Source organism: Leptosomus discolor, chromosome 3 (genome assembly GCF_034619465.1).
Source record: "Leptosomus discolor isolate bLepDis1 chromosome 3, bLepDis1.hap2, whole genome shotgun sequence".
Lineage (NCBI taxonomy): Eukaryota > Metazoa > Chordata > Aves > Leptosomiformes > Leptosomidae > Leptosomus > Leptosomus discolor.
Window position 1 is genome coordinate 24,204,999 of NC_141393.1, and position 27,133 is coordinate 24,232,131.

At 38.9% G+C, this 27,133-nt stretch overlaps 1 protein-coding gene across 12 annotated transcripts in view; it reads right to left on the reverse strand.

Moving 5' to 3' along the window:
• The window catches only part of NRXN3 (neurexin 3), a 969,254-nt gene that overhangs the window by 107,605 nt on the left and 834,516 nt on the right, over nt 1-27,133 (reverse strand). For 8 of the 12 annotated variants that reach the window (XM_086462625.1, XM_086462624.1, XM_086462627.1 and 5 more), the window contains 2 exons: nt 26,649-26,820; nt 2,562-2,651 (listed from right to left, as the gene is read on the reverse strand). In XM_086462625.1, the coding sequence (XP_086318751.1) occupies nt 2,562-2,651; nt 26,649-26,820 (262 nt within the window). The remainder of the gene's footprint in view (nt 1-2,561; nt 2,652-26,648; nt 26,821-27,133) is intronic. The other 4 variants (XM_086462626.1, XM_086462629.1, XM_086462632.1 and 1 more) reach the window with 1 other exon arrangement.

Genomic DNA, 27,133 nt, shown 5'->3' on the forward strand with positions numbered 1-27,133 from the left:
CTGTAGTACCAAAGGAAGACCAAATCTTTGGCCTTCAAAAATGTCAATCGAAGAGTGCTCTGTCTTACCTCACTCAAACCAAGAGCTCATACGGGCAAGACAGCTATTCTATATGCTCTCTCTGATGAATCTATCTATTCCTCCATCCATCAGTTCATCTTGTTCCATTTCAATAGCAAGCTACCCTTTCACTCATCATCTTTATAAAGACTTCTGACAGAAGGTTTCCATGTTACATTAGTTGTTGGATGGATGAGCAGGTTGGTGAAGAGCTAGGTAAATTATTAATTCTTATTATTTTTTAATTTGAGTGGTACTGAAGTTGCCCAAAACATCTCTCTACTTTGGAATGAAAGAACAAAGCTATATTGTCTCAGGTGTTACACTGCACAATGTCACTCCCTAACATAAAGTGTCAAGACTGAATTTCCTTTCTCTTTAGTAAAAACACAGGTCTACCCTTCTATCCTAAAAACATCCAGTGATTTGTGAGTGTCTGAACACTCAAAGATTGTCTCTTTTAGACCTTACTGCATGTGTGATTGTCTTTTAACAAAGCATCAATATCCACAAAAGGTAGACTTCAGTTCAAAACTTCAGGACAGCTTACAAATGAAAATGCTTTGGCATGCTTATAAGCTCAAACTTGGAGAAGCAGTGGCATAAAAGAAAAGATTTGGTGGAAAACCAAAAAGAAAAAAAAAAAAACAAAAACCCAAACAAAAACACAACAGAAAACAAAGGTGGGTTTCTCAAGCACATGAATTGCATCAAGGAATTAGACATGCATCTGTTTTAACAAAATTGAGGCAATCATTGTCCTTAGTGTTAAAGGGACTTTAGCAATTCAAACTTACAAAAATTATCCTCTTTTTAGTGTTAAGCTTTATTTATTTATTTTAGTTTGATCCTGAAAATTAACAGGGCAAGCCACTGAGACTCAATAAGCATTTTCTGTATACCTTTATCCTAAAATTTATTTACGATTTAGCTGAATTAACTTTTCCATAAATCCCTGGTGGTCAAAAAATATTTCCATTTTAGTTATACAAATATTTTTGTCTTACTTTTACAAATGTTTTAGCTTTAGTTACAAATGTTACACCATTGTAGACCAAACCTGAAAAGTGGGCAACACTGTCAGCTCTCATTGAAGCCAACGGGAACTGAGTGTGCACAACACTTTGCAGGATCAGACCCTTTACATAAAAATATTTTGACTGTAGTTAGCCACATCCTTCATGACCTTAACTTAATTCACACTGGCTAAATTGATTTGTTAATTCAGCTGAAGGTAGAAGTTTGAAACAGAACACAAATTATATTTTTCCAATTTTACAAAATATTGGTTTTCCTTCTTGGAAAAGTTGTTAACAACCATAGCCTATGTCAGCACAGAAAATGCAAGATCTGAGTTCAAAGCTCACCCGCTTTTAATCAGCAGTATTTTCTTAAAAGGAAACAAGAGAAGATCGTGTTCTGCTTTTTCTAGACTTCAAGGCAATGAGTTAGTTATAGTGGGTTTTTTTTGTTTGGTTGGTTGGTTTTTTCTCAGACCACATTTAGTTTACAGGGAGAAGATCTTCCTGACTTAAACTCCATTGCATTACCAAGAGCCCACTCCAAACCCTGCTGAAATCAGTAAGAGTCATTCTGTTACCTTCAACAGGCTTTGGAAAGGGCTCTACATCCAAGACTTTTTCCCCCTCCAAATTTCTGATAAAAAACCCATTACTGTTCTGACACAAGTTCCATTTCAACAGATCACGGAGTGTATGCAAAACTCTCACTCAAGCCAGCTGGACTTATGTATGTTAACAAGTCTTTTGCTGTACTGAGGCCAATTATGCCAGGCAAACCCACAAAATTAAGTAGCACTGCATGAGATTAAGTTAGGAAAGAATTTGACCCATAACTTAGACAGATGTATCATTTTAGTGTTAAAACTGTACTCCAGACACAGCATAAAACCAACAGAACAATCATCTTTCTCTGTCTCCCTCACTGCAGTTTAAATGAAAATGTTAAAAAATGTTTTCTTTACAACATTTTAAAAAATTGTTTAATTATCTTAATACAATTAGGAAATACATAGCCATAGTGGCTAATCAGACTGATGAGAAAAAAAAGAAACTTACAGGAAGTGATTTAACAAGTAGGTTTGAAAAATTTTTAAGGAAACTTTGATAATAAGGATATAAATGTAGGTTAAAAAAAAAATCAAAATAGGAAAATCATGCAGTGGTTAAATTGCCATAATACATATTGTTGCTCTTCATCTTGTTCTTTTATAAAACATCCCCTGAATTTTCGCTTGTTTGTTTGTCATCACTATGATAGCAAGCTTAGAATTTTGTCCCTTTAACTGCATTTTAATAGCAATGTATTATAGCATGATTTATCAACATATGGCAGGTGGAAGCTGACACAAATTATAATGAAAATTAAAACAGTCATTTATGCAGCAGGCGATTATCATTTAAGAAACATTTATTTGCAGGCTTTAAAAATGAGGGTTTAGAATCAAATGGGTTTAAAACGAAAGTTTTAATGACTGTTACCTTTTTCCTGCAGCCACTCCTCTACGGGCCGGTTATATTTGAAGGGGATTTTCTGTTTTACCATTTGGAACCGTTCACTATCAGTGTTGCCTTTAAAGTTTAAAAAACAGCTTAAAAACAATCTGAAAAGTCAATGAAATAGTTAAAACATCCTAGATTTTTTGTTGTTTATTTTTATGACCTTATTTAGCTATAAATAAATAAGTACGTATGTGTGTACATATATATATTTGAAAAGAGAGAGATTTATCTTTAGTAAAGTGGAGAATAGTTATATATCCAATTGCCTGAGTTTCTGGAAGGTTGAAGAAGTTAAATCACATGAAAAAGATATTTCAGATTCTCCTCAGAGTATTTGTTTATCCAAACTGGTTAGAAGGCACATGTAATTTGTCCGGGATATGAGACCTTGAGTGAACTCAGTGCCATGACTCAAAACATTCTGATCAGACTCCAGATCTGATTGCACAAGGACATGGCACAATATGTCAGTCACACAAACACGCAGTTGCAGCACTTTGATAAACCTTCTTGCAGAAGTAAAAGCTACATGTTAGGACTTAGAAACCCAGTAAAGAGGAAAAAAAAAAATAAAGGAAGAAATTACAAGATATCAACTCTGAAAGGATGTAACAGTAGTAGTTTAAAAAAAACTTAAGAGTGGGAAGACAGATAGAAAAAAAGGGAAGTAAGATTTAAAAAGAGGAAGAGCTGTTAATTAAGGATACATGAAGGCTTGTGTCCAGTTACCAAAGACTTGGGCCTGTTTCCAGAAGAAAACAAAAGGTTAGAAACTAATTTAAATGAAAGCAGAAATAATTACCCAAGATGTAAATTCTTGCAAGTGCAGTTCCATTGTTCCATGTTGATGGAAAATAGAATTATCCAGTAAAGTGTGTTTTGGAGGAAAGCTCTTATCACTCTCACAGTACAGAGAGGAGTAGGATTCACAGAAAGTCTTTGCCCAAATTCCCTGGCTACTGAAAAATTGTACAGGTCAGACGGATTGGGCCAACCTCTAGTAGAAAGGAGCAGCTCAGTTGACAGTGTTAGGAGTGACAGTAAACAAGTGCTGTCATCCTGCTTTTTCATTTTCTTCAGCTACGGTCACTTTCTGATTCACTCTAGTTTTTGCTTCATGTACTATTTTTATAAAAACTCTCCAGTCAGATAGGCATAAAAAGAATGCATCTTTTACAAACTTCATTATAATATTGTAGAAAACTAGAGTAAGCCCTCAGCTTGCTGAAGTAATGCTACCATAAACAGAAATTCAGTAGATCAGTAGTGCTCCAATACATGTTTTGAATAAATGGCAGTCCAAGAGTCAGCAACTGCTCTGCACAATTTGCAGTACTGCTTTTAAAATCCCACATATAAATAACCTAACATGGCTTCATTTTTATTCGACTTTCTGAAGCAGATGCTGGATTTTTTTTTCAATATAAAGACACAGTAAGGAAAAAAAATAATATGATTAACAGCTGGCAAGATGATCCACCTAGTCAACAGCAGACATTTCCATACTGCAAGGAATATGACAGGTAAAACTCATGTGTTTGATAATCCTTACTGTGCAACTATTGTTTGGAAATGCTGCCAGTCTGTATGAGGTGCCTGCTGACCACAGCTATCCTCTCCATCATCAACATGCTACTGCTGACTTTCTGGAAAAGGTGAGAGGCACTATAGTGATACGCTGTCTATAATCCCACAAGGATTTACAGGTAATAAAGCATGGACCTAATCTTAACATGTATTTGTAAAAATCATCATCTGTGTCTCGTTAAGTCCAGCTGTAAGGAAAACAGCAATTTGGATTTGGGTTATTATCTCCAACTATAACAAAGAACATTTAGGAGCCTTGCTGCTTATTTGGGCCAACAGGTAAAACAAAACAAAAACATTTAAGAGCAGCTTTAGTGGCCTGATTCCTTATCACCTTCCTGGAAAGTCATCTACTTTTTTCCTTCCATGTAACAGATCCATTGTGGGAAATTCCTATCCCCCACTGTAGAAAGATCTAATTAAGCACTAGCTGACACACACTGATGCACCAGTTTCTCTATCCCACCTCAGATGCCTCCCATGAACAATTGGTTACTTGGATAAACTTGAAGGAAAAAATAAAATACTGGAAACGCACTCTGTGAATCACATATCAAATAATATTAAACAATGTACCGTGGTGCCTTGCAGTCACTCACAGACACTAAGGTACATTCCCAGCTCTCACAATTCATATCAGCACCAACAAAAAGTACTAATAGTCAGTTCTGTACTTCTATGAATACAGATTCATAAACATAAAATTTGAATCATGTTCAGTGCAGGATCAAAGAAAAAAAAATTATAAAGAGCAGCTGAGGTAATATAAACAACAAAATCCAAAAAATACCCCTAAAGCTAAAAAGACAGGTATATTAACAAAATGATGATTTTTGATCTGTTTATTAATAATAAGCTGGTGACTAATGTAGGCTGAGGTCACACAGGTCAGTTTTCCCAATTTCTTAACCTAAAGGGTAGGTCCCTTTGCTGCAAGTTCTCCCATTCATTTAAACCTAGGGGAATCTTATACTCACAGGACAGGGACGCAGACCTGCTGGTTTGGGGAGAACAGAAACCAAAATAATTAAGTCAAACGCACTACAAAAACAATTTATTTTTTAAGATCAGTTAGCAAGGCATTCTGCTTATACAGTAAACCTTTTCTCAATACATAATCCACGTTCTCCTTCACCAAATCTTGTAAATGCAATTATAGAAACTCTGCATCTCCTCTAGGATATTTTTGGTCTGTTGCAGTGTGCCTATTTTACTGTGTGTAAGAAAGGAATATTAGGCCCTGAAAGACACTCCGGAAGAGTTTCAATGAGACTTAAAGACTTAAATTTCTCTGTGAACTCCTAAATCTCTCTGTCAACCCAGACTTGAAAACTTACAGAGAGTCTACTACTACATCTATATTGCACATGATATAGAAAGATACAGTTTCAGTAGAAATGGAGGTTATTCCCCACTTTATAGAGTATGTTCTGAGTCAGGACTTGGTTAGATGAGTGCATTGAAATCTTAATGTTGATGGGCAAGAACACTTTCTATAGGGCCAAAGAAATTCTATAACACACTTTACTTGGAAGAAAAAACTCCACTGGCTTCATTCAATATGTACATATGCAACGTTTTACTGGTGGAAATGAGATTCTTTTTCAGAATAAAGAATGATCCACTGTTCATAGGAACATGAGTCAGCCAGTGGCTAGCGTGGAGTACTTCTTCGTCTATGTGGTGGCCTGACTGCACAAGTTAAAAATGTAGTGGATTGAAATTCCTTTTAAGTAGGGCATCTGACAAGAACAGGCCAGCAAGACTAAGGAAGTGGGACAATGAAAGAAGACATGACAGGGAAAAATGGGTTTCTTATAATACAGTCCTAGACCTTCAAGAAAGTCAGAAAAGACAACTACTCCCCACCACATCTTTAAAGACTGTTTTTTAAAAATCATGTTTAATTTAATTTTTTAATTATTATTATTAGGCAGACATATTCAGCATTCATACCTTTAAAAGCTATGAAAAATTGAAGGACATTAGAAAATTCAAATAGGTTTAAATTGCAACATTATTACCTGAACTATTCTTTTTGTTTTGTTTTTAAATTTTTATTTCAGACATTAGTAAGAATGATTTTTAAAAACATGTGCATGAGAATGTGTTCACTGATACGCCCAGTTACAACACTGAGTTAAAGAACAAGTTTTCTTGTTAAGCACTTGGGATAGTAATTAAATATCAATAAAACCATACAATTATTAAATTAATATTGACATTGAGTTGTGCTTTAAAAAAAATAAACACAGCATTTGATATGAGAGTTCAAAAAGGAAATATGGTTTTCAACAAGAAGTAATGTAAGTTCAACATGAAGTAAGCTCATCGGACCTCTGACAGCTGAACCATGATGTGTGATTAGGGGGGATTCTGGTCCATCTTGATACATAGAAATTTTCAGTAAAAATCCTTTTGTGACCTCAATGCAATGTCTTTCTAGAGCTGAATGACACACATGTTCAAAAAATCCCTTCATGCAACTAATCTAGATTCCCCTCTTTTTTCTTTTTGAGTCCAGCTCTGATTCAAGGCTGTACTTTGGAAAGGAATACACAGGATAATGAGAGACATTTAAATTTATTTTAGAAAATACACTTAATCCCATAGTTCTTTTGCATTCAGAATCAATATGGGTCTCATGGGACTTCAGGATGTAATTTGTTATAGTAAAGTTGTGTTGATTAGTTTTGCTACTTGTGATTTACTAAATATTTTTCCTCCCATAGGCTCTAGCTGCTTAAATAATATGCTTACCAATAGGAATTGCTCATTTAAAATAACCTTCCTCATTTTTCCTTCATCTGCATAATAAATTCCTGAATATCAATATGACTTATGATCTGCTTCACAACTTAGCTTCTTCTAAAGAACTGTACCTCAGAAATGCATTCCTTCACCTTTTTTTTTCCTCCTTTTTCACGCAAAATTCTAAAGCACAGACGAATCTAGCTCCGTGAAGACTGGGATAGAACAAGTCTTTTATTGCATTTAGTACTAATATGTACAATTAACAGAAATCCTGCTGCAACTCCTACATATCACATAGACCTCAGTTTTCCAACAAACTGATAAGCATCCAGGCTTTTATGACCTTAAGGACTTTATCGGTAACATTTTGAAATCTTCTGCATCCCTGAATCTTGTTTAACCTGAATATTCAAAATATTTCAAATACCACAGACATTCCTGAGGACTGAACGTTTTGGAGAGGAATCTGGCAGAGGAACTCTAATTTTTTGTTGTCCCTCTTTTCCCCAAGAAAACCTGACACCTCAATCATAAAACCAGCTTGCTGGTTAAATTTGATCGGTTGCCAGTCTTCCGTCTTTTTTCTGGCGCTCTCTGTATCCCTGCTCCATAGACTATATGGATAAACAGACCAGATTCACTTCTAGCTTTAGCTTTTGATAATCTTCAATTTAGATCAAACAAAAATGGGAAAAAAAAATACCAACAAAAGAATTTGCTTGTGCTAATCACTATTAGCAGTTCCCACAGGAAAAGCTTTTGATACAGTGCAACAGTCCAGGGGGAGACAGTTTAAATTTGCTCATGGGCAAACGAGAATTTTCTTCCAAAACCCTTCAATGTTGGATAATTTGCTTTTCCGCTCATGGTTCCTTTAGGAAAACAAACAGTCTTTATTGCATTAAGCTTATTCCTAAACCAAAAGAGATTCTTAAGCCAAAGAAAGTAAAAGAGCAATTGAAGCTCTGAAAAATGTTGCTTCTTGGCCTAGATACCAATCATCATGATTTACTGCCTTTTTGGTGCGAAAGAGAAAAGCTGAAAGGTTCCAGCAAATTGCACTGGGCAGGAAGAAAATACTCACTTCCAGGTGGAATATTAATCCAACCTGATGTGTTGTCAAGTCTGTGAAGATGCTAAAAAGAATACCATAAGAAAACATCCATCTGTCCTAAATTAATGCCAAAGGCTTTTTTATGAAAAGATGCTACAGCACCAACATTTTCTTCATTGTGTACAAGTCTCTAAAAAGAATGAGACACCTTATTTAATAAGCAGTTATTAAATGAATGGCAACATGGTGATACTACTGATTTAAGAAAACATTTTTATATTAGTGCTCAAGGTTTAAACTGATTCCACCTCTCTTTCCCTTATTGTAGATGGACTTTCAGTAGGAGAAGGGCTACTAAGCAGTTAATGTTTGATAGCTCAGTTCATGCCAGCTCCCTTTAAGTTTTTATCGATGCCCATAGTCCTGCTAAGATTTACATACATTTAATTGACATCATTATGGGAGGGGGGGGCCACGGTAGCCTGCTACAGCCTGCAAAGTTTACCTTTGAGGCCTAAATCCTCTACTGACATAAACTGACTCAATTCAGTTCAGCTCCAAAACTCTTCTAGAGCTGATGCTGTGTGCGCTGGAAAAGGAGCATGCATCATGGAGAAGCTAGCATTTTCCCTCTAATTTAATAAAGGGCACAAAAGTTTCAGAAGTGTGTTTGTGACTGCCACACACTGAACCTCTTTAACCACTTCTGCTTTCAGGTAGCTGCACTTAAAACTTAGAGTATACTGAGTTGTCCCATTTTCACATTTCCTTAAGTACATATTTTGTTCTAAATACTACAAAGTACAACCATCATTTGTTCACATTTTGTATTCAGCTAGGAAACTGAGACAAGCCTATTAGTAAAGTTCATATTTAGGACTAGAATCTTCTTCCGTAAATCAGGAAGGAATAACATTACAATCAGTTTTAGCACCAGGCCTGTTTATGTATAGCTGTTTATTTTGTTGCATTACTGTAAGACCATATTGTGATTTATGTTATATAACATAGGGAATGTTTGCATTAAAATCAAAACACGTAAAAAAATCTCTATTTACACTGGGTTTTATAAAATACTTGAAAAAAGTCCAAACCTGAAACCACAGATGTTGCTCAAACAGAAATGAAACAGGATGCTCATGCAACTAAACAAAACAATTATAAGGCAGGTGATCTGGAATCTTTCTATCACAAACTGTCCCTCTACAAATTCCTGCAAAGCTTCAGTTTTGCCTTCTGTAACAAGGGGTGCTATGGAAGATTAATTCAAATGTGGATTTTATTTCATTTGAGGGGACTGAAGAATACCCAAGTCTTTATATTGTTTATCTTTGCTTCAGCTCTTGGATACTGTGCTTTTTCCCCTCTGCCTTCACTGGTCAATAACGTTCCATCTTTTACTATCGAACTCTCATTTTATTTCTTGTCCTCATTTTCCACTTAGTCCTGGATGCCCTTGACTTTATCTTCAATTCCCTCTGATCACATTGTTTGCTGGGAGCCACACCTTTCCTTCTGTTCATCTCACCGTGGACCAGAGTTAAAAGCTGACCTTCACACTGCAACTCTCCTCAGCTCACTGCCCTCATGACAAAAGACAACAAGATCTCAGTAACTTAAGCACTAAAAATAGGACAGAGAATTACCAGGCAAGATTACAACAGTAAAAGTTACTCGGGCAACTGGAGTTGTTTCCAAGTTTCTACTGCCTCAATGCTGCTGCCACTCTCTATTTTATCTTATCTTTTTAGTCTAAAACCCACAGGCCAAAATCATGGGGAAATTCAGAGGCAAACTAGGAGATTAGAGTTTAAATGTCTGTCCAGAAGGTGCAGCTAACATGGGCCACTTTGACGTTAATATGACTAAGAAAGTCTTTAAGAAGCCATCTAATTCACTCCTCTGCCCCAGGACAAGATCAGTAACATTTCAACCTCCCTTAGATTATCTTTCAATCCTGTCCTGCATGACTGAAAAAATGAGTGCCTTGCCCTTGATAATCTAACACAGAAGCACAATAGCAGCAAAACAAAAAGAAAACTCAGATTAGCAAAGGTGGAAGAAGGTTAATGAAACTTTTTCAAGCGTGCAGAAGAAAAAAAAAATTACTCTTGTGAAAAATGTGATTCAGGTTTTATTTTATATGAGCAGATTATACTGAATCATTTCAGCCCTATAGAAGCTGAGGCCATGGGCATGACGTAAAAGCAGTCTGCTTTAGTTCTCTTTTGATTTATGTTGGAAAAGTGAACTAGTGTACAGTATAGAGAAAGCAGTTCAACCTTTTTACAGATATGGAACAATTTGGGTGTCTACATTACCAGATCTTTGAGATGTTTTGTAAGTAATGTGTAAATTATTGATTTTTCACTGACCAGGTCCAAATTAAGCCCCATATCAGACAGCCAAGGCTAAAGTGACTATTAAAGAACAACTGAAACTACATATTGATCTTTCCATTTTAACAAGAACAAATTTCATTTTGCAGGAAGAGATATGAAACAGAGATCAGAATAAAATCCACTGCTACTGTCCCCACATCCCACTTCTTTGATTCCTTTAGGAAAGGTCAGGATCTGATTTATATAGACCAGTGGGAAGAAGCAGCAATAAGAAGCAGCAATAATCAAATGCCAAAAAGCATTTTATTTGTATTGACACTTTAAATTATCTTTAGTCCCATTTATCTAGGGGTTGCTTATCTGTTTTGTGGATTATGCAAAGTCAGGGCAGAGAAACACTGGATCTAGTTTACATGTGTTGGGTTAGGCATTGGAGCTATACCAGTGCAGCTATTTTGCTTCCAGGACCAGCATGAGACCAAAAATAGAACAACTGCCTTTGCATGGTGCAGGATCTGAGGTAAGAAAACTTGTGACCTTACACCTGCTTCATAAAGAGTTAGTGGCTCACTATGACACCTCTGCAAACAAGAACACCAAGGTAGATAGCTGGCTTAGGTCTGACAGTGAGCATGGAAGCAGGTCTTGAAAGAGCACTGATTCCTGCAGAACCACTTGGGGCTTAGTGCACTGTGCTCCCCATTCAAGAATGGCTCCTCTTTATATTTATCAGACATTACACTGAAACCAAGACTCTTTGCTGGAAGGTGCTGGCAGGCACCTGGTACCTATGTGGGAATTGGCCTGGTTCCAGCAGGACTTCCGGTCTCTGCCTTGGTGCTGGCAGTGATGGAGCTGGGTTGGCTCCACCAGAAACCTTTAGCTGTTTCTGGATCTCATTTCTGTGCACAATTTACCAGGGAGATAATATGGGGAGCTGAATACATAACAAATAGAGAAAGCATGTACAGTCCATTCCCATGAATACAGTGCTCGAGTATAGGGAGGCTGCTTAGTCACCAACATTAATGAGAGTAATAAAGCATTTGGTCAAATGTCACCAGTGAGGATTGGAAAGCCTCAGTTACAAATAACAGAAAGGCGAAAACCCTATGGAAGGGGGTAAGTTCTCTAGGCTGAGCACCAGGAAATAACTAAAAGCAAGTAAGAAACTGATGAAAGAAGTTTATTAAGAAGCACTTCTTATCAAGATTACATATTAGACAGTGCTACAGCCTCCTCAGGGAAATTCTTGAATTATTTAAAATTTTACTTGATAGAGTGATGGGGGATTATTAGTTGATTACAGAAAGTAAACGAGTAAACGAGACCAAATAGGCCTTTCCCATCTTTAACTGCCACAAATTAGTGATCTTTGCCTCCTCTTGAAATCAATTCTTCTGTTTGCATCAGCTTAAAAAAAGGAAGAGAGAATTCCAGGACCCTGTAGTGACCTAGTAAGCCTTCTCAAAGACAGGTGCCATTCACAAAGCCAACCCGTGAACTAGAGGCACAGGAAACATCCATACGGTGAAAAAATCATTACTGAAAGGCACTGCGTCAGGAGTAAGGTAGACCTGTGGGAAAAGAAATTTGTAATTTCTGTAGATATATTTTTCCTACTCCAACCTTTTAAATCCATTTCTTTCTTGGAAGTGACTTGGGTTTTGGAATTTACTATGGAAATGCTAAGTAGTGAAGGGGTAAAATACCACTCAGCCTGCACATGACAGACTGTTAGGCAGTCATTCACTGACTGAATTTGTGGGGTTTAAGAAAAAAATACAAAAGATTTTGCAAGTCCAACACTGGAGCTCTCAGTCTCCAGGGTGCTCCAGGTACTCAGTAAACAGCAAAGATGTGAGTTCACTGACCCAGAAAGGTTTTCATACACAGTGAATTGTGGAATATTTCCTATTTAAGTCCCTGAAGATAATGAAAATTGGGGTTTATCTCCACTTTACTGATTGGGAAACTGAGCCACAGAATGGTAAAAGCATTGCCCAAGACCACAGGGAATAGCATCTATAAAGCCAAGGCTGGGGCTCAGGAACATCTGGCTCCCAGTTCCATGACTGACCCCTTTCTTTTCTGACCATCCTTTCACACAGTTGCTCTACTTCGGACCACAGCATTAGATTTAAATGACTTCGTGCTTTCCAGTGCCTTTTAGTGAGCAGGGAGAAGGCTGATGCAGATGCATGAGCCCCTTCTGTCATTGCATGTCAGCTGTGTCAACCTGGGATTACAGCTGGCACTGTTCTTTCTGCAGGCAATAAGATCAGAAAAGCACAAAGTTGTTGTTCAAGCCTCTGATCCCTCAGGCCAGATGTTTGCTCACTCTTATTGAGTCTGTGTGTGTGTACGAGAGACAAACAGGGACAGAGGGAGAGCCAGAGAGGAGAGAAGAAAGAGAATATATTATAACAACTCCATTTGACCAGGTAAACAGAAAAAGAACTAACTCATGAGAGAAACTATCTACATTAATGTCTGGGAATTCACTGCACCATGCTGTCTAGCAGCAATCTTACTTAGCTTGATTCTCCATCTGAGAAATATTTCTCCATCTTTCTCTGCACTACATTATACAGCTACATTTTATGTGTCATCAGATGACTGAACCAGTAGTAATTCATCTTACTCCAGTAAAGGATAAATTTATCAGAAATTTTTGTTGATGCTGCCTATGCTTTGTACCTAGACATTCATACAATCATGGACTAGTGGACACAAACAGATGAGAACAGCTCATAGTATCCGAGCATTCAGACAGTTAGGATAAGAATGCTTATGTGAGCAGCTGTACATGCAAGACCAAGCTATCAGGATATATCTACATCTCTTAGTAATGTAATTACTGTTCATGGGAAATGGCATGGTGATGATTTTAGCAAGAAGTGTGTGGATGTCAAAGAGATACAAGGAAAAAAACCCACGGCTTGGATCCCTATGGGAATGCAATATACCTGTTTTGCACCATAGTATCTCGGGGACAGGGACTCAAAGGCCTGTAGTGAGTATAAGAATGTAATCCCAGTATTTAGGGAAATCCTCCAATGCATGAGAACAACTAGGCAGAAAGATGCATCAGTGTCCTATGCATACTATACTATACCTTGGCACACTTTTAAGTAACCATCCTGACATAGAGGCAGCCTAGGATTGGGGAATCTTAAAGCTCATCTCTTCATGAGTTACACTACATACCATACTACCACTGTCAAAGGTAAACATGACTTTTGATAAGCGTTCGCTCTGTGTTGCAAGAATTTATCTTACAAAGTATCATAGTCCATAGGACTAAGCTAAGAGGAAAGAACTGAGATTTGAGAATAAAGATCATCAATGGAAAAAGAATGAAATATATGGAGAAAAATCACAGATGTCACTAAACTGCCTAGGTTTTGCTTTGTCTTGGTTTAAATTTGACTAAGCAATGTGCTCACAATACAGCAGAGTAAGTTCTACCAAATTCCAGCTGGAGAGGGAGTGAGAGTATTTCCACATGATCATGTCTCCCTGAATAAATTAATGAGGAAAAAAGAAAGAATTTGCTTTCTAAGAGAGTAATACAAATGTATGACTCTAGACATGATACAAACATGTACGGCTTATGTGACCTCATATTTCAGGTCATAAACGAAGCATAATTGTAGGACAATTTTTTTTAGAAGGATATCTTTTGAGGCATATTTTCGTTGTTGCCATGATGGGTTACTGTAATTCTCTGAAGCGTCAGACACTTGGCAGCTCTCCAGCTCAAGAAGCTGATTAGATGAACAAACAGGCTCTTGGAGGACAGAATAGAAACCACCCCAAACCCAGGACCATTGGATAGAAGTGTCATTTTGACCATTAAAGCAAATTTTCTTCTGATGCATTTGGTATCCGCCTGTAGATTTGACATATTGGACATCTAGTTTGATTCAGGAAGCTGTAAGAATGATGTTAATTCAACTAACAGCATGTAGCAACATAATACAGATTTCTTCCTTTGGACAGCACTGACAAAAAGTTTTCCTCAAATTGTCAGTACTTTCTGACAGTATTTTCTTTATCCAAGGTATAAACAAGATAAAATATTTTGGCTAAATTAAAACTAGCATTGCCTCTGTTGCATGTATTTGCATGTTAGAACAACCTTTTATGTGACTGTTATGTTGCAGTAATGCAGACTGCAATATAAGAATGCTTCTTATTCCTTCTCCTCTTTTTCCCACAGCTCAAGGACTATCTGTGGGATCCTAGGTGGGAATTAGACAGTCACGGTTACATACATGAAGATATCATTCTGTGTATATTCTTCCTTAGACAAACTTCTTTCAATTCTGCTGCTGTTAAATAATACTGTATTGTTTGTTCTGCCTGGTTAGCTTCCACATCTTCATGAAAACTCATGCACTTCCCTCTTAATGCCAAGCTGACAGAAATGCTCATGCTTGATAGACCACCACTCACATGGGCTTGAGGTATTTGATGAAGGTAAGACTGCAACTCAGGTAGCCTGACTGAATGTAGTGTGTCATAAGAGCCTGGATCAGTTTTGAGAAATGAAACTTTGACAGGAAGGATAAGCACTGAAAGTCGCTGTTGAAAGTTGCAATATAGTAACTTTTTTCTTTTTCTGTCTGTCTTTCCTCTCCTCTGAATCCAAAGACAGAATTTGGAAAAGACAAGCTCTACATCACTTCCATGCAACTGTTTGGGGATAGGATCAAAGTGGAAACAAATCCCAGCATTACGTGTCCCGTGGGAAAGCAAAATACAAAGTACACAGAAGTTAAACCGTGAGCATAGTGGCAACATTTACGTAACTTTTTCATCATGTCAGAGCCTATCCCATCATCCAGTATGGACGCACATGCATTAACACACATAAACATGAGTGGTTTTGAACAAATTCCAAAGTATGTTTGTCTGTCAGTGACTTAATGTGTGCAGGTTTACATCTCAGTGGATACAGGGGACCAAAACTGAGTGTTCATATAACGTAGCCATATTTATCTGTTTTCCAACCTTATAAATGTATTATAGATGTTATGGCCCTGCAGTGACAAGCTACAATCAACTCTTGATTTCATCAACTTGTCATGCTTTAATCATCCCTCTTGGCAGATCTTTCAACATATGTCACGGTATTACCTTCAAAATGTGCTTCTTCAATGCTGTTTTATTAACCCTGTCTTTTTATATGTTTTAGGCTCATTATGAAACACAGTAAATCTGTCAAAGGCACTTTACATGCCTGCTCCAATTCTTGCTGATAGGAAGCATCTGAGAGCTCATTTAAGTCCCACAAAATGAGTACAATATGAAAAATCAAAACCCACAAACAAGTGTATGACAAGTACCCTGGGGATCACATTCAGCCCACAGGGCTAATCAAAATTCAGTGCTCTTGTTCCTAACTCATTACTCGCTCACAAGGGCATTTGGATAGGAAAATATTAAGACCACAGTGGGATCTGGCAGTACCACAAAGAAATCCCTTCAGCTTGCATTGCACATCAAGCAACGGGACTTATTAATGACTCCAAGTAGTACAGCACAAGACCCAAGTCACAGAGGCAACTGGATTCAGCCAAGCTTCTTACTATTACTTTGCTTTCAGAAGTGAGGAGGAGATCATAACAGCCTCAAGTCTGAAGGAGGGAAGGGATTGCTAAAGGGACAGAAGAAGGCAGAAACCAGATTTTGGAGGGGTTGGAGCAGAAAGAAGAGGGAACGAACGATGCCAAAATCACTCTGGAAGAGTCAGAGGGAATTTGGGGGAGAAGAAGCCAGGCTCTTCAAAGCACAGAGAACTATTATTTCCCCTAACAAGGCTCAGCTACCAAACATTTGGAAATCACTGAAGTAGCACAACATAAGCCATGCAGAGGTACTGTGCAGGGATAAGCACAAACTTAGAAGGGAAGAACTTGTTGCATTGACTCAGACTTCCAAGTTAGTTCTGCTTTTGAGTTTTCCTTGTTAATGTCCCAATCAGCATTAGACTCTGATTACTGAGCTCATAAGTACTAATAATCACAATATTGCATATTATTTACAATATCAGAACATATGTCAGCTGAAGAAAGGATATGTAGTCTTCTCTTAAATCCTCCAGTGATGCTACTATTAGATCATCCAAACTTATCTTCTCCTTCTTGGCTAAGGCATTATAAATCAAATAAAGCAAAATTGGGAGAGGTAATATCCCATTAGGCAAATTGATAATTGATTAAAAAACGCAGACAAGCTTTCAGAAACACAAGACCTTAAAAAAATTACAGAGGGAGAAAATTAAAATGTCACTGATAAAAAAATCCAGAACTCATATATCCAGAAATGAGGCTGCTTTTTTCAACTGTATGGGACTCATAAAGACTATCTGTCTTCAGTAATCCTGCCTTGGTTATAATTGAAGACTACTACAGGTATAACACACTATTCCTCTGTAATTAAGGCACTCTTATTTCCAAGAAGATTAACTCTGTTTCACAAACAGGAGGGTTAAGTTGCCCTCGTTCAGATGATCAGCAGGTAGTAAAACACAGAGCACAGAAAAGCTAGCTCCGTCCCCTGCTGTACTCGTGGGAAGCCTACTGTCTCCTCATATTGAGCACAAAGCCAATGAGATGAAGCCAAGGCAGCATGTGAAAGTATCTGGATGCAACATTGTGAGACCTCCTGTTTCAAGGACGAGATGGGGACTAATATATAAAAATCAGCAGTCATGTCTGGGAGTTGTTTTCTACAGCTCCCCTCTTTGCTTTACATCAAACAAATCCCAGCTAAACGTTGTCTTTAGCAACTACAACACTCGCTGCATTATCTGACGAAATTCCTCATCATAACAAGCACTTGTGTGTTTTGTGTAATTCCTTTACAAATAACCTTGAGCCTTGTGTATGTCCTCTCAATATCTCAGGAGAGGATCTCACTTTCTCCTCCTCTCTTCCTCTCCTGTCTGCCTCCCCCCAACCCTCCCCAATTATCTCTTGCTGTCTTCTGGGTGGTTATGTTTAATCTCAGGATTAGGCAGAAGCCTGCAGTTTGCCTTGAACAGCTTATCAGCTTCCAAGAGACATTTACAGGGAAAGAAAGACTCCAGTTTTGATAGTAGTAATTGTATTTAGCTTGTAAGATACAAAGCTATTTATCTCATGGCTTGGAAATCACGGAGGGAGAGAAAAAATTGTTGCTGATAAAAACTAAATAAAACCAAAAAGAATTAATAAAAGAAAAGAAACAACATGTTTCTCAAAGTCCCTCCAGCAGAGCGATGGGGTGGGAAATGGACTTCATTGAACAAAAAAATCATGCCACTTGTGGAAGGAGATTGAAAAAACCAAGGGAAAGGTGATAAATGGCTTGAGTAGGATAAGAAATGACCTGTTTCAATGCAGAATATGAACTCTAGTTCAGTAGTCACAATCATGTAAAATTCAGGTAATTTGATTTGTAGAGAGAAATATAACCATTTTCAGAGATACTGAGTACTGCTCCATTTAAGGACAGCCGGAGCTGTGGACACCCACAGATCTGAAAATGAAATCTGTTTTTTGGTTTTTTTTTTACAGAAGCTTACAACAGCACCCATCATAGGGTGTGGTGTGTCACACAACACCTAGTATTTAATCCAGTTTCAATTTCCTTGCTTATTAAATGCCCTTTCTCTTCCACATTTAGTCTGCTCTCCCCAAAACAGCTCTGTGCTCCATTTCTCACACCCCAAAAGCCTTGTAAAATCCCTGATGCTGATTTAACTCAAGTTCTGTTTGGCCTACTGCACTACTGCATTTTTAAAATGCCTTCAATAATTTTGGGTGCATATTAAAGAAAATAAAATAGGATCTAGATATTTTTAATCTTATTATGCTGAAACCAATATTCTAATTTGGTACAATCAAAAGAGCATGCAAGCAGGCGAGAGTTAGCATCATTCCACTGAGAAATACTCTTTGTTAAATTATCCAAGGGTCTTTGACAGCAATACAAAACCGCTCACATTTCAGTTTGTATCCTTTCAGTCACAGAAGACTTTTAGTAAAAGGATAAGATGCAACCATGCATATCGTGCAAGTCTATCAAAAGGGGAAGACCAACATCAACGTTCCATTTGTTTCCACCACCATAATTCCTTCGCTACAGTTAAAATAGGTGAGATGAGATATACAGTATCTATTAAACCTATGTTATATAGATGTTGTACATAATTCCAGCTGTCCTGAAACTAAATTCTTGGAATCTTTCTCAAAGACTAGAGATCATAAGGCAAAAAAAAAATTTTAGAAAAACTGCGTGTCATGAGATTCTTTCTGGAGCTTGTGTCTCATCACCTTGCACTTAAATGTAAAACTATAACCTTTGCCAAACATTCTCTATTAGTCTGGGAGTGAGTCAGTTTAGAATAGAATAGAATAGGATGGTCTAGGAAAGGATAGGCTAGGAAAGGATAGAATATTTTTCAGTTGCAAGGGACCTACAACGATCAACTAGTTGAACTGCCTGACCAACTCAGGCCTGTCCAAAACTTAAAGCATGTTATTAAGGCATTGTCCAAATGCCCCTTAAACACTGACAGGCAAGAGGCCTGTTGGCCACCTCTCTAGGAAGCCTGTTCAGTGGTTGACCACGCTCTCAGCAAAGAAATCCTTCCTAATGTCCAGTCGGAACCTCCCCTGATGCAGCAGCTGTGAACCATTCCCACGTGTCCTATCACTGGATACCAGGGAGAAGAGATCAGCACCTCCCTCTCCACTTCCCCTTCTCAGCAAGCTGCAGAGAGGCGCCTCAGCCTACTTTTCTCCAAACTAGACAGCCCCAAAGTCTTTAGCCGCTCCCCATAGGACATGCCTTCCAGCCCTTTCACCAGCTTTGTTGCCCTCCTCCAGACACATTCGAGGACCTTCACATCGTTTTTAAATTAGGGGGCCCAGATCTGCACACAGCACTCGAGGTGAGGCCACACCAACACTGAATACAGTGGGATAACCACCTCTTCTGACCGGCTGGTCATACTGTGTTTGATGTATGCCAGGATGCGGTTTGCCCTCTTGGCTGCCAGGGCACACTGCTGACTCCTGTTGAGCCTGCTGTCAACCAGCACCCCCAGATCCCTTTCTGCTGGGCTGCTCTACAGCCCCTCCTCTCCCGATTCATACTTGTGCCCGGTGTTACTCCATCCTAGGTGCAGAATCCAGCACTTGTTCTTGTTCCATTTCATGCCATTAATGATTGTCCAATGCTCTAATCTATCTAGCTCCCTCTGCAAGGCCTCTCGTCTCTCAAGAGAGTCAACAGTACCTCCCAGTTTGCTATTGTCAGCAAACTGGCTAACGGTGCATTCAACTCCTGCGTCCACATCCTTGATAAAAATATTGAACAGAACAGCCCCTAGAACTGAACCCTGAGGAACACCGCTGGTGGCTGGTCACCAGCCAGATGTAGCCCCATTCACTACAACGCTTTGAGCCCTGACGTTCTGCCACTTCTTCACCCAGTGCTCCGTGTACCTGCTAGTCCCACAGTTGGACAACTTGTCCAGAAGGATGCTGTGAGGGACGGTATCAAAAGCCTTACTAAAAACCAGAAAAACTACATCAACCACCTTCCCTTCTTCCACTAGGTGGGTGACCTTATTGTAGAAGGATATCAAAGTTGTTACACAGGTCTTTCCCTTTATGAACCCATGTTGACTGTATCTGATGATTGAATTATTCTTTAAATGCCTTTCAGTAACACCCAGTATGATCTTCTCCACGATTTTTCCAGGAACTGAAGTTAGACTAACAGGTCTGTAGTTCCCTGGGTCTTCTCTCAGACCCTTTTTGTAAACTGGAATAACATTGGCTAGCTCCCAGTCAGCAGAGGACTCCCAAGACCTTTGGTAGATGATCAAAAGGGGTCCTGCCATAACATCTGCTAGCTCCTTCAGTACTCATCCTGTTTGCTGGAAACTTTCTTGAATGAAGCAAGTAGGAACTCAACCAGCTTTATTCCCCATCTCACATAATAAGCCTGGTATAACTGAGCAATTTCAGAACTTTCCAGCAAGTAAATGAAAAATACATTGTAGCAAGAGAGACTTCATGCCTTTCACATTTTAGATAGGTAGGACAATCTAGACCACTATCACTTTAACCTGTGCTTCTGGAAAGTGTTTTATTTCAGGCAATGGCAGGTGAGAAAGAACAACTTCATCTCACATAGACTACTAAAGATGTAGTTCAGTGAAGGATTTAAATTGGCATAAACCAGCCTTGCTGATAAAGGAAGAAATCTTATCTTTCCCTGTCTCCTGACTGATCATTTCCACTCCTATGCAGCCACATTTCCTGGGCCAGTTACATGGTGAATGGCATTGGTAAAGTGATCCCCCTGAGCAGAAGATGAGAGAGAGTAGAAAATAGAAATCTGACTAATTAAGCAACATGAGTATGGGAAGGACTAATGAAAGAATGAGCTTCTCTGTCAAGCTCTAGCTGTATACTACGGTAAGATCCATCTATATCAGCATTTTAGTTTGAATCAGGAGCATGCCTCCAAGGTATACCTCCCAACTTTCTCCACTTGCTACACTTTGGTTCACGTACTGAAATGCTCTCAGGGAATACAAACTGGATTCCTTTCAAATGAAATTAAACCAGAAGATACTCCCCAACTGTTCAGGGGCATTCAGTCCTTGGGACTGGAATTATTCTGAAGGAAAACCTCAGCACAGATATCAGGGTCTCAGAACCAACTTTGTGTTTAATAGGTATGCACTTATCAGGCCACAGTACTTGCCAGAGCAGTCAAAGAGTCCCTAGAGTTCTGTTATCAGGAGCTAACTGTCCAGCTTTTCCTAAAATCCAACTTCCTCTCAAACTATGTACTTGAGAAAGAGAATGAAGTAGGGGCACAGACGATGAAATCTTTTTCCTTTTATTCAGTACCAATACAACTGAAAATCAATGTCATTTGAAAGGGCAGAGACTCCTAAAAGAAGGCTGAGAGATCACTCAAGAAAATGATAAAGGGAAAAAATACAAAATCTGTATTGGGCGGATGAACTAATGAATCCTGATAAGGATCCAGCTGCTTAATACTGTCCTATTTATTATTTTTTAAATGCATTAATAAAATCCAGGACACAGTTCTCTTGCTGAATCATGTATGTCTTTGAATGATCACCTCTTCCTGCCTTTTGTCTCTCTTCCTTTAATATCCTCCTTTGAAACAGTACTCCACAGAATCACAGAACAGTAGGGGTTGGAAAGGACCTCTGCAGATCATCTAGTCCAACCCCCCTGCCAGAGCAGGTTCACCTAAGGCAGGTCGCACAGGACTGCATCCAGGTGGGTTTTCAATGTCTCCAGAGTAGAAGACTCCACAACCTCCCTAGGCAGCCTGTTCCAGTGCTCTGTCACCCTTAATGTAAAGAAGTTTTTCCTCATGTTCATGTGGAACTTCCTGTGCTCCAGTTTCTGCCTGTTGCCCCTTGTCCTGTCACTGGGCATCACTGAAAAGAGCCTGGCTCCATCCTCTTGACACCTGCCCTTTAGATATTTATAAACATTGATAAGGTCCCCTCTCAGTCTTCTCTTCTCCAGACTAAATAAACAGCCCCAGGTCTCTCAGCCTTTCCTCATAAGAGAGATGCTCCAGTCCCCCCATCATCTTTGTAGCCCTCCACTGGACTCTCTCCAGTAGTTCCCTGCCCCTCTTGAACCCGGGGGCACCCAGAACTGGACACAGCACTCCAGATGTGGCCTCACCAGGGCAGAGTAGAGAGGGAGGAGAACCCCCCTCGACCCACTGTCCACACTCTTCTTAATGCACCCCAGGATACCATTGGCCTTCTTGGCCCCAAGGGCACGTTGCTGGCTCATGGCCAACTTGTCTGCCAGGATTCCCAGGTCCTTCTCCGCAGAGCTGCTCTCCAGCAGGTCAACCGCCAGCCTGTACAGGTGTATGGGGTTATTCCTCCCTAGGTGCAGGACGCTACACTTGCCCTTCCTGAACCTCATTATGTTCCTCTCTGCCCAGCTCTCCAGCCTGTCCAGGTCTCTCTGAATGGCAGCACAGCCTTCAGGCATGTCAGCCACTCCTCCCAGTTTTGTGTCGTCAGCAAACTTGCTGAGGGTGCACTCTGTTCCTTCATCCAGGTTGTTGATGAATACGTTGAATAAGACCGGACCCAGTACTGACCCCTGGGGAGAAACCACTAGTCACAGGCCTCCAACTAGACTCAGCACCACTGATCACAGCTCTCTGAGGTCTGTCCTTCAGCCAGTTCTCTCCAATGAGACTTTATTTTGGCATAACTGATACTCTTGCTTTACAGCTTCTCTTCACCTAGTTTTGTTTCTTTTTCCACTGCAGAAAATGTAGTCAGTGCATGCATGAATGAACAAGAGTATCAGGCTTGTTTTGATGTACACTACAAATCTGGCAACACACAAAGCATTTCTTTGCAAGCAAAGACAGTGGACAGAGAAAAAAGGATCTCCTGTCTAAGAATTAACGAAAACTTAGGGACTGAGGTGTCTCAGTTGTGCCAATACAGAAGACTTATTTTTAACTCTTCTGAGAATTGCTGACTCCATCCAAAACCTCAGGATTCCTAATTAAAATCCTTCTATCCCACTGTAAAGTACCTCAAATTTCATGGGTTTTAGTGTAATCTGAAACAAAACCATGTCAGATTCTTCCTCTTTCTTAACTATTTTTCCTACTCTTCGTCCAAAATTACTCCTGCTTCACCACTAAAAAGATTTATTTAGATACAGAGAAGGCTCTCAGCAAAAACATAAAAGCAAGAAAATAAGAGTGACCAAGCACCAACTGTCATCTGGGACGAAGGCATATGAGACAACAGAAGGAAGACAGTAATGGAAAACTGTAGGGCACAGAAATTCATGCGCTTGCTAGCAAATGGTGTGTACCCTGACAGAAATACATTGTGATGCCCACCTTAATGAATCAACCATCAAGGAACTGAGTATCAGTACAGCCTATGGAAAAAGCCCATCTCCTTACCGTGGAGAAGAAAGGGCAAAACTAATGCCAATAAATCATAAATGGCTCAATGGTTTTGGCTGAACTAAACCATGACAGCTGATTTGCAGGTAGCAGCCCCAGTGCTTATGCTGCTATTTGCCATCACCAAGTTCTCAGGAGCTTTGTCTCAGATACCTGTACCGGGCCCCTGTTCAGAGTCTTACTGCCCAGTAAGAGAAAGTCTGGCAGGGTCGGAATGGTATAAATGGTGAGAGATCATCCCTAATGATCGTGATTATTTCAGTCCTAAAGCTTAGTCAACCTTAGCTCTAAGATAATTCCCTCCTTTACCATTTCTCTCTAACCCTTTTCCTCACAAGAAAGTATAAAACTCATGTTGCAGGTGACTGAGATGCAATTGGATACTATAAAAAACCAAAATGTCAGTGCCTGAATTGTAAGTTTGTTGCTTTTCCATTTTCATTCCACTTCCTTGTTTTTTATTTGAAGTTGCAAAAATACAGCTTTGGAGTCTTTCAGTCCCATTGGGCTAGTTTAATTTAATTTCAATTTAACTGAAGACTGTTTTAAGGAAAGCAAATATTCTCTCTCTTTGCTCATTTAATGAGGATCCCACTTTTATTTGTACTTTCCATTGAGCAAGTAATTATGAGTCTAATGTATAACCCATCTACAGGTTATAAAACTCAAAGAGGAGCATAGAAACACCATTCAGAATGCAGCCCTGCTGCCTGAAGATCGCACCATGTGTGATGATGAGGAAGATACTTTGGCTAACATTAGGCTGTAGCAGTGTGCAGAAAATCAAGTACACATGAAATTTTTCATATTACATACAACACAGCATGCCCAAACATGCATGTGCTACAAATATAATGTTTTTAAACTCTACAAACAGCTGTGTTTACAGAACTGAAGTGATCCTATGCATAAAATACAGGATTCCTTAGCTATTAGTACACAAGTCTGATACAAAATGCAGTTTCAGCAGTTTCCAGCTGAAATATGCTGGATTAGCCCGGGTCAACCCAAACAGGAAGCTTTTTACAAAACTGCAAATCTGCTGAACACCAGTTTGGTCTTGCACTCAGTACAAGAAACACTAGTGCAAGTTTTGTCTGTGAAAGAACAAATTATTCATTTCAAAAGCTCCCATTTGGTCATCTTTTAAACCAGTAATTGCCCAGAAAATGGAACTAATAAGGATTGGTTTCCTGTAGTTACCAGCTCATTGAAGCTTTTCCTGAATCTGAGGCATTCATAATGCCTCTTTATTATATGGATATCCTGGTATTTAACATGAATTGGGATCAAGCCACAGTCCTTTCCTCTAGGAGAGCTGGAACACTGCCTTCCTCCCTTGGTTACTTACCCTAAGACATGTAGGATCTTTATTTTTTTTTTTACTTTTGCCTCTTTTTAAAATTTGACTAAAAATCAGTTTGAAAAACTGGAAAAAATAAAGGAGAAAGATACAAACACACACGAACTATGATCCCATAAGCCTTATTTTGACACAGACAGGCTGAAAACATCATCATCTACAAACAGTCAGAAAGTTAATTACATGCACGGAAAGGAAAAGTTGGCTGGAATATAAAGGTGTCCTTTTCCCTTGGGGTACCACTAACATGTACTCAATACTAGCCCAGAACATAAGATTAATGCTGAGTCTATAAAAACATACATATTTTCATGAAAACACAGGAATATCTTTAGCCAAGACAGAATCAGAGGGTACTGAGACAGTCTCTGTGCGTGATTTATTTTCTCTTTTAAAAAAAAGTCTCTAAAGCAATGAGCTGAATATTTTGTTTCTTTACACCAGGGAATTACTACAGCAAGTAATATAGGAAGAAAATTTATTCATGGGGTTTTTACTGACTGTAATTGGCTGCCAACTGGATCAGAGGTTTTTTACCACAAAATAATTGATGAAAGGAGCAGAAGACAGATGCTCAGTTTGGGCCTTTCCTAGCCACACTTCCCCCTCTAACCAATAGATAGCAGAGCTAGAATCTAACTCAGCATGCCTGTCATGGCATTCTTCGAAAGCAGTTCTTTCACAGAAATAAGGATAATTATTAAAATGTACTCTTTTGCATATACATCGCCAAAACACTGACAAAGTGTCATCTTGAATACGTGGCAGGGAGCATCACAAGGTAGATAGATCACTCACATTAAAAAGTTTTTTGTGTACTTTCTGAGTGAGTGGAAGAGATGAAATTATCCCCTTGGAGTAATTTATTAGTGTAGTATTGAATAAACGACTAGGATATTTCTTATAATTTGAGGTTAAGTGGCTTGTGGGCACCTCCTACACAACTAGCAAATTGCCTCATGTTTATCACAGAATTCCTCCTTCTGTCCCAGGTCACTTATGTACAACGTAGAAAGGAAGAACTGGAAGTTGCTTAGACTTAATACTGGAAACCAACAAGAAGATCGTGGCTTGATCTTAGACAACATCATGTCAATAAGAATGTGGTTAACATTGGGATTCTTTCCGCGTGCTCCTCTTGCCTTTTGTAACCACCCACATCACCAAGCCTCAGCTATCTTATCCACTGTCAGCATCACATAGAGCAATCTTTTTTTCACTTGGAGTGAGTTTGACCTTTTAGCATGGTGACATACAGTATCATGAGGTTGTGATTTAACAGCCGTGGGATAAAACATGGGATAGTGTCTTAAGAGCCAGTTGTTCACTATCCCTGGTGGATCCAGGGTGATGATTTCCAAAGAGATACTCAATTGTTCCACTGCATTTTGACCTAAAGTCAACTAAGAGTTGACAGTTTTGGATAGATGATTTGTTGACCTTTATATCTACAAACAAGCGAGTGAATTCAGATGATGAAAAATTATGAGGCAAGCATAAGGTCTGCTCAAATACTTGTAACAATCTTCCGTATTCCTTACCCTTCAACTCTATATCTATATAGGCAGTATCTTGGGTGTGGCTAGAGTCACCTCTTCTTTTTGTAAGGTCTGTTCAAAACTTTTCTCCCTTAAATAGTTAGAAAATATCACAAGTAGCAAAACCAAGTTTGTTGTTGAATCAGTCTGTAACTCTCTGCAGAATCACAATTCACTTAGAGACCACTGAAACAGCAGGATCTATGTGCATCATACCATGCAGTTGGCATGCTTATTCTTCCAGTATAAAGGACCATTACTTTGCTTTCCAACAGATAGGATATGCACCACCAGGCTGGTCAATTCATTGTTGAGATGAGGCAACAAAGATTTGTATAGCAATGTTGTTATTAAACATTAGTTTGTAGGTAAAGACACACTAAAAAAGAAAAACAAAGAGAAAAAAGTATGTACCTGTTGGGTAGTGTTCATTCACTGGCCAGCTGTCAACCTGAAGTGTGGCATTGCCACCATTCCTGGTAAAGCGTACCACGTGGTATTTGCCATCATTTACAGGTGTGCTTTCTTCTTTAATAGAGATGTCCACTGTGCCAATATTGAAGACTACACCAATCTTGCCTTGCTCCTAAAATAAAAGAAAAAAGAAATAAATGTTTGTAAATTGACACCATTAGGAGAACATTCTTGGCCTATTAATCTCTACTGAGTAATTGTGCTGGTAGAAGGCATTGAAGAATACACAGAAGCATTGTTTTGAGCATCGTCAGGACACAATTCTTTGGCTCTGCTTCAATACAAACATTGTCTTTCACACTCTTCTTTACAGCACTCACCTAAACATGGCTACTCATTTGTTCCCTTAAACAAAGGCAGGTGAGAAATCAGGCAATAAAAACTAGGAGATTTGGATAAATAGTTATTTGGGCAACATCTCTACT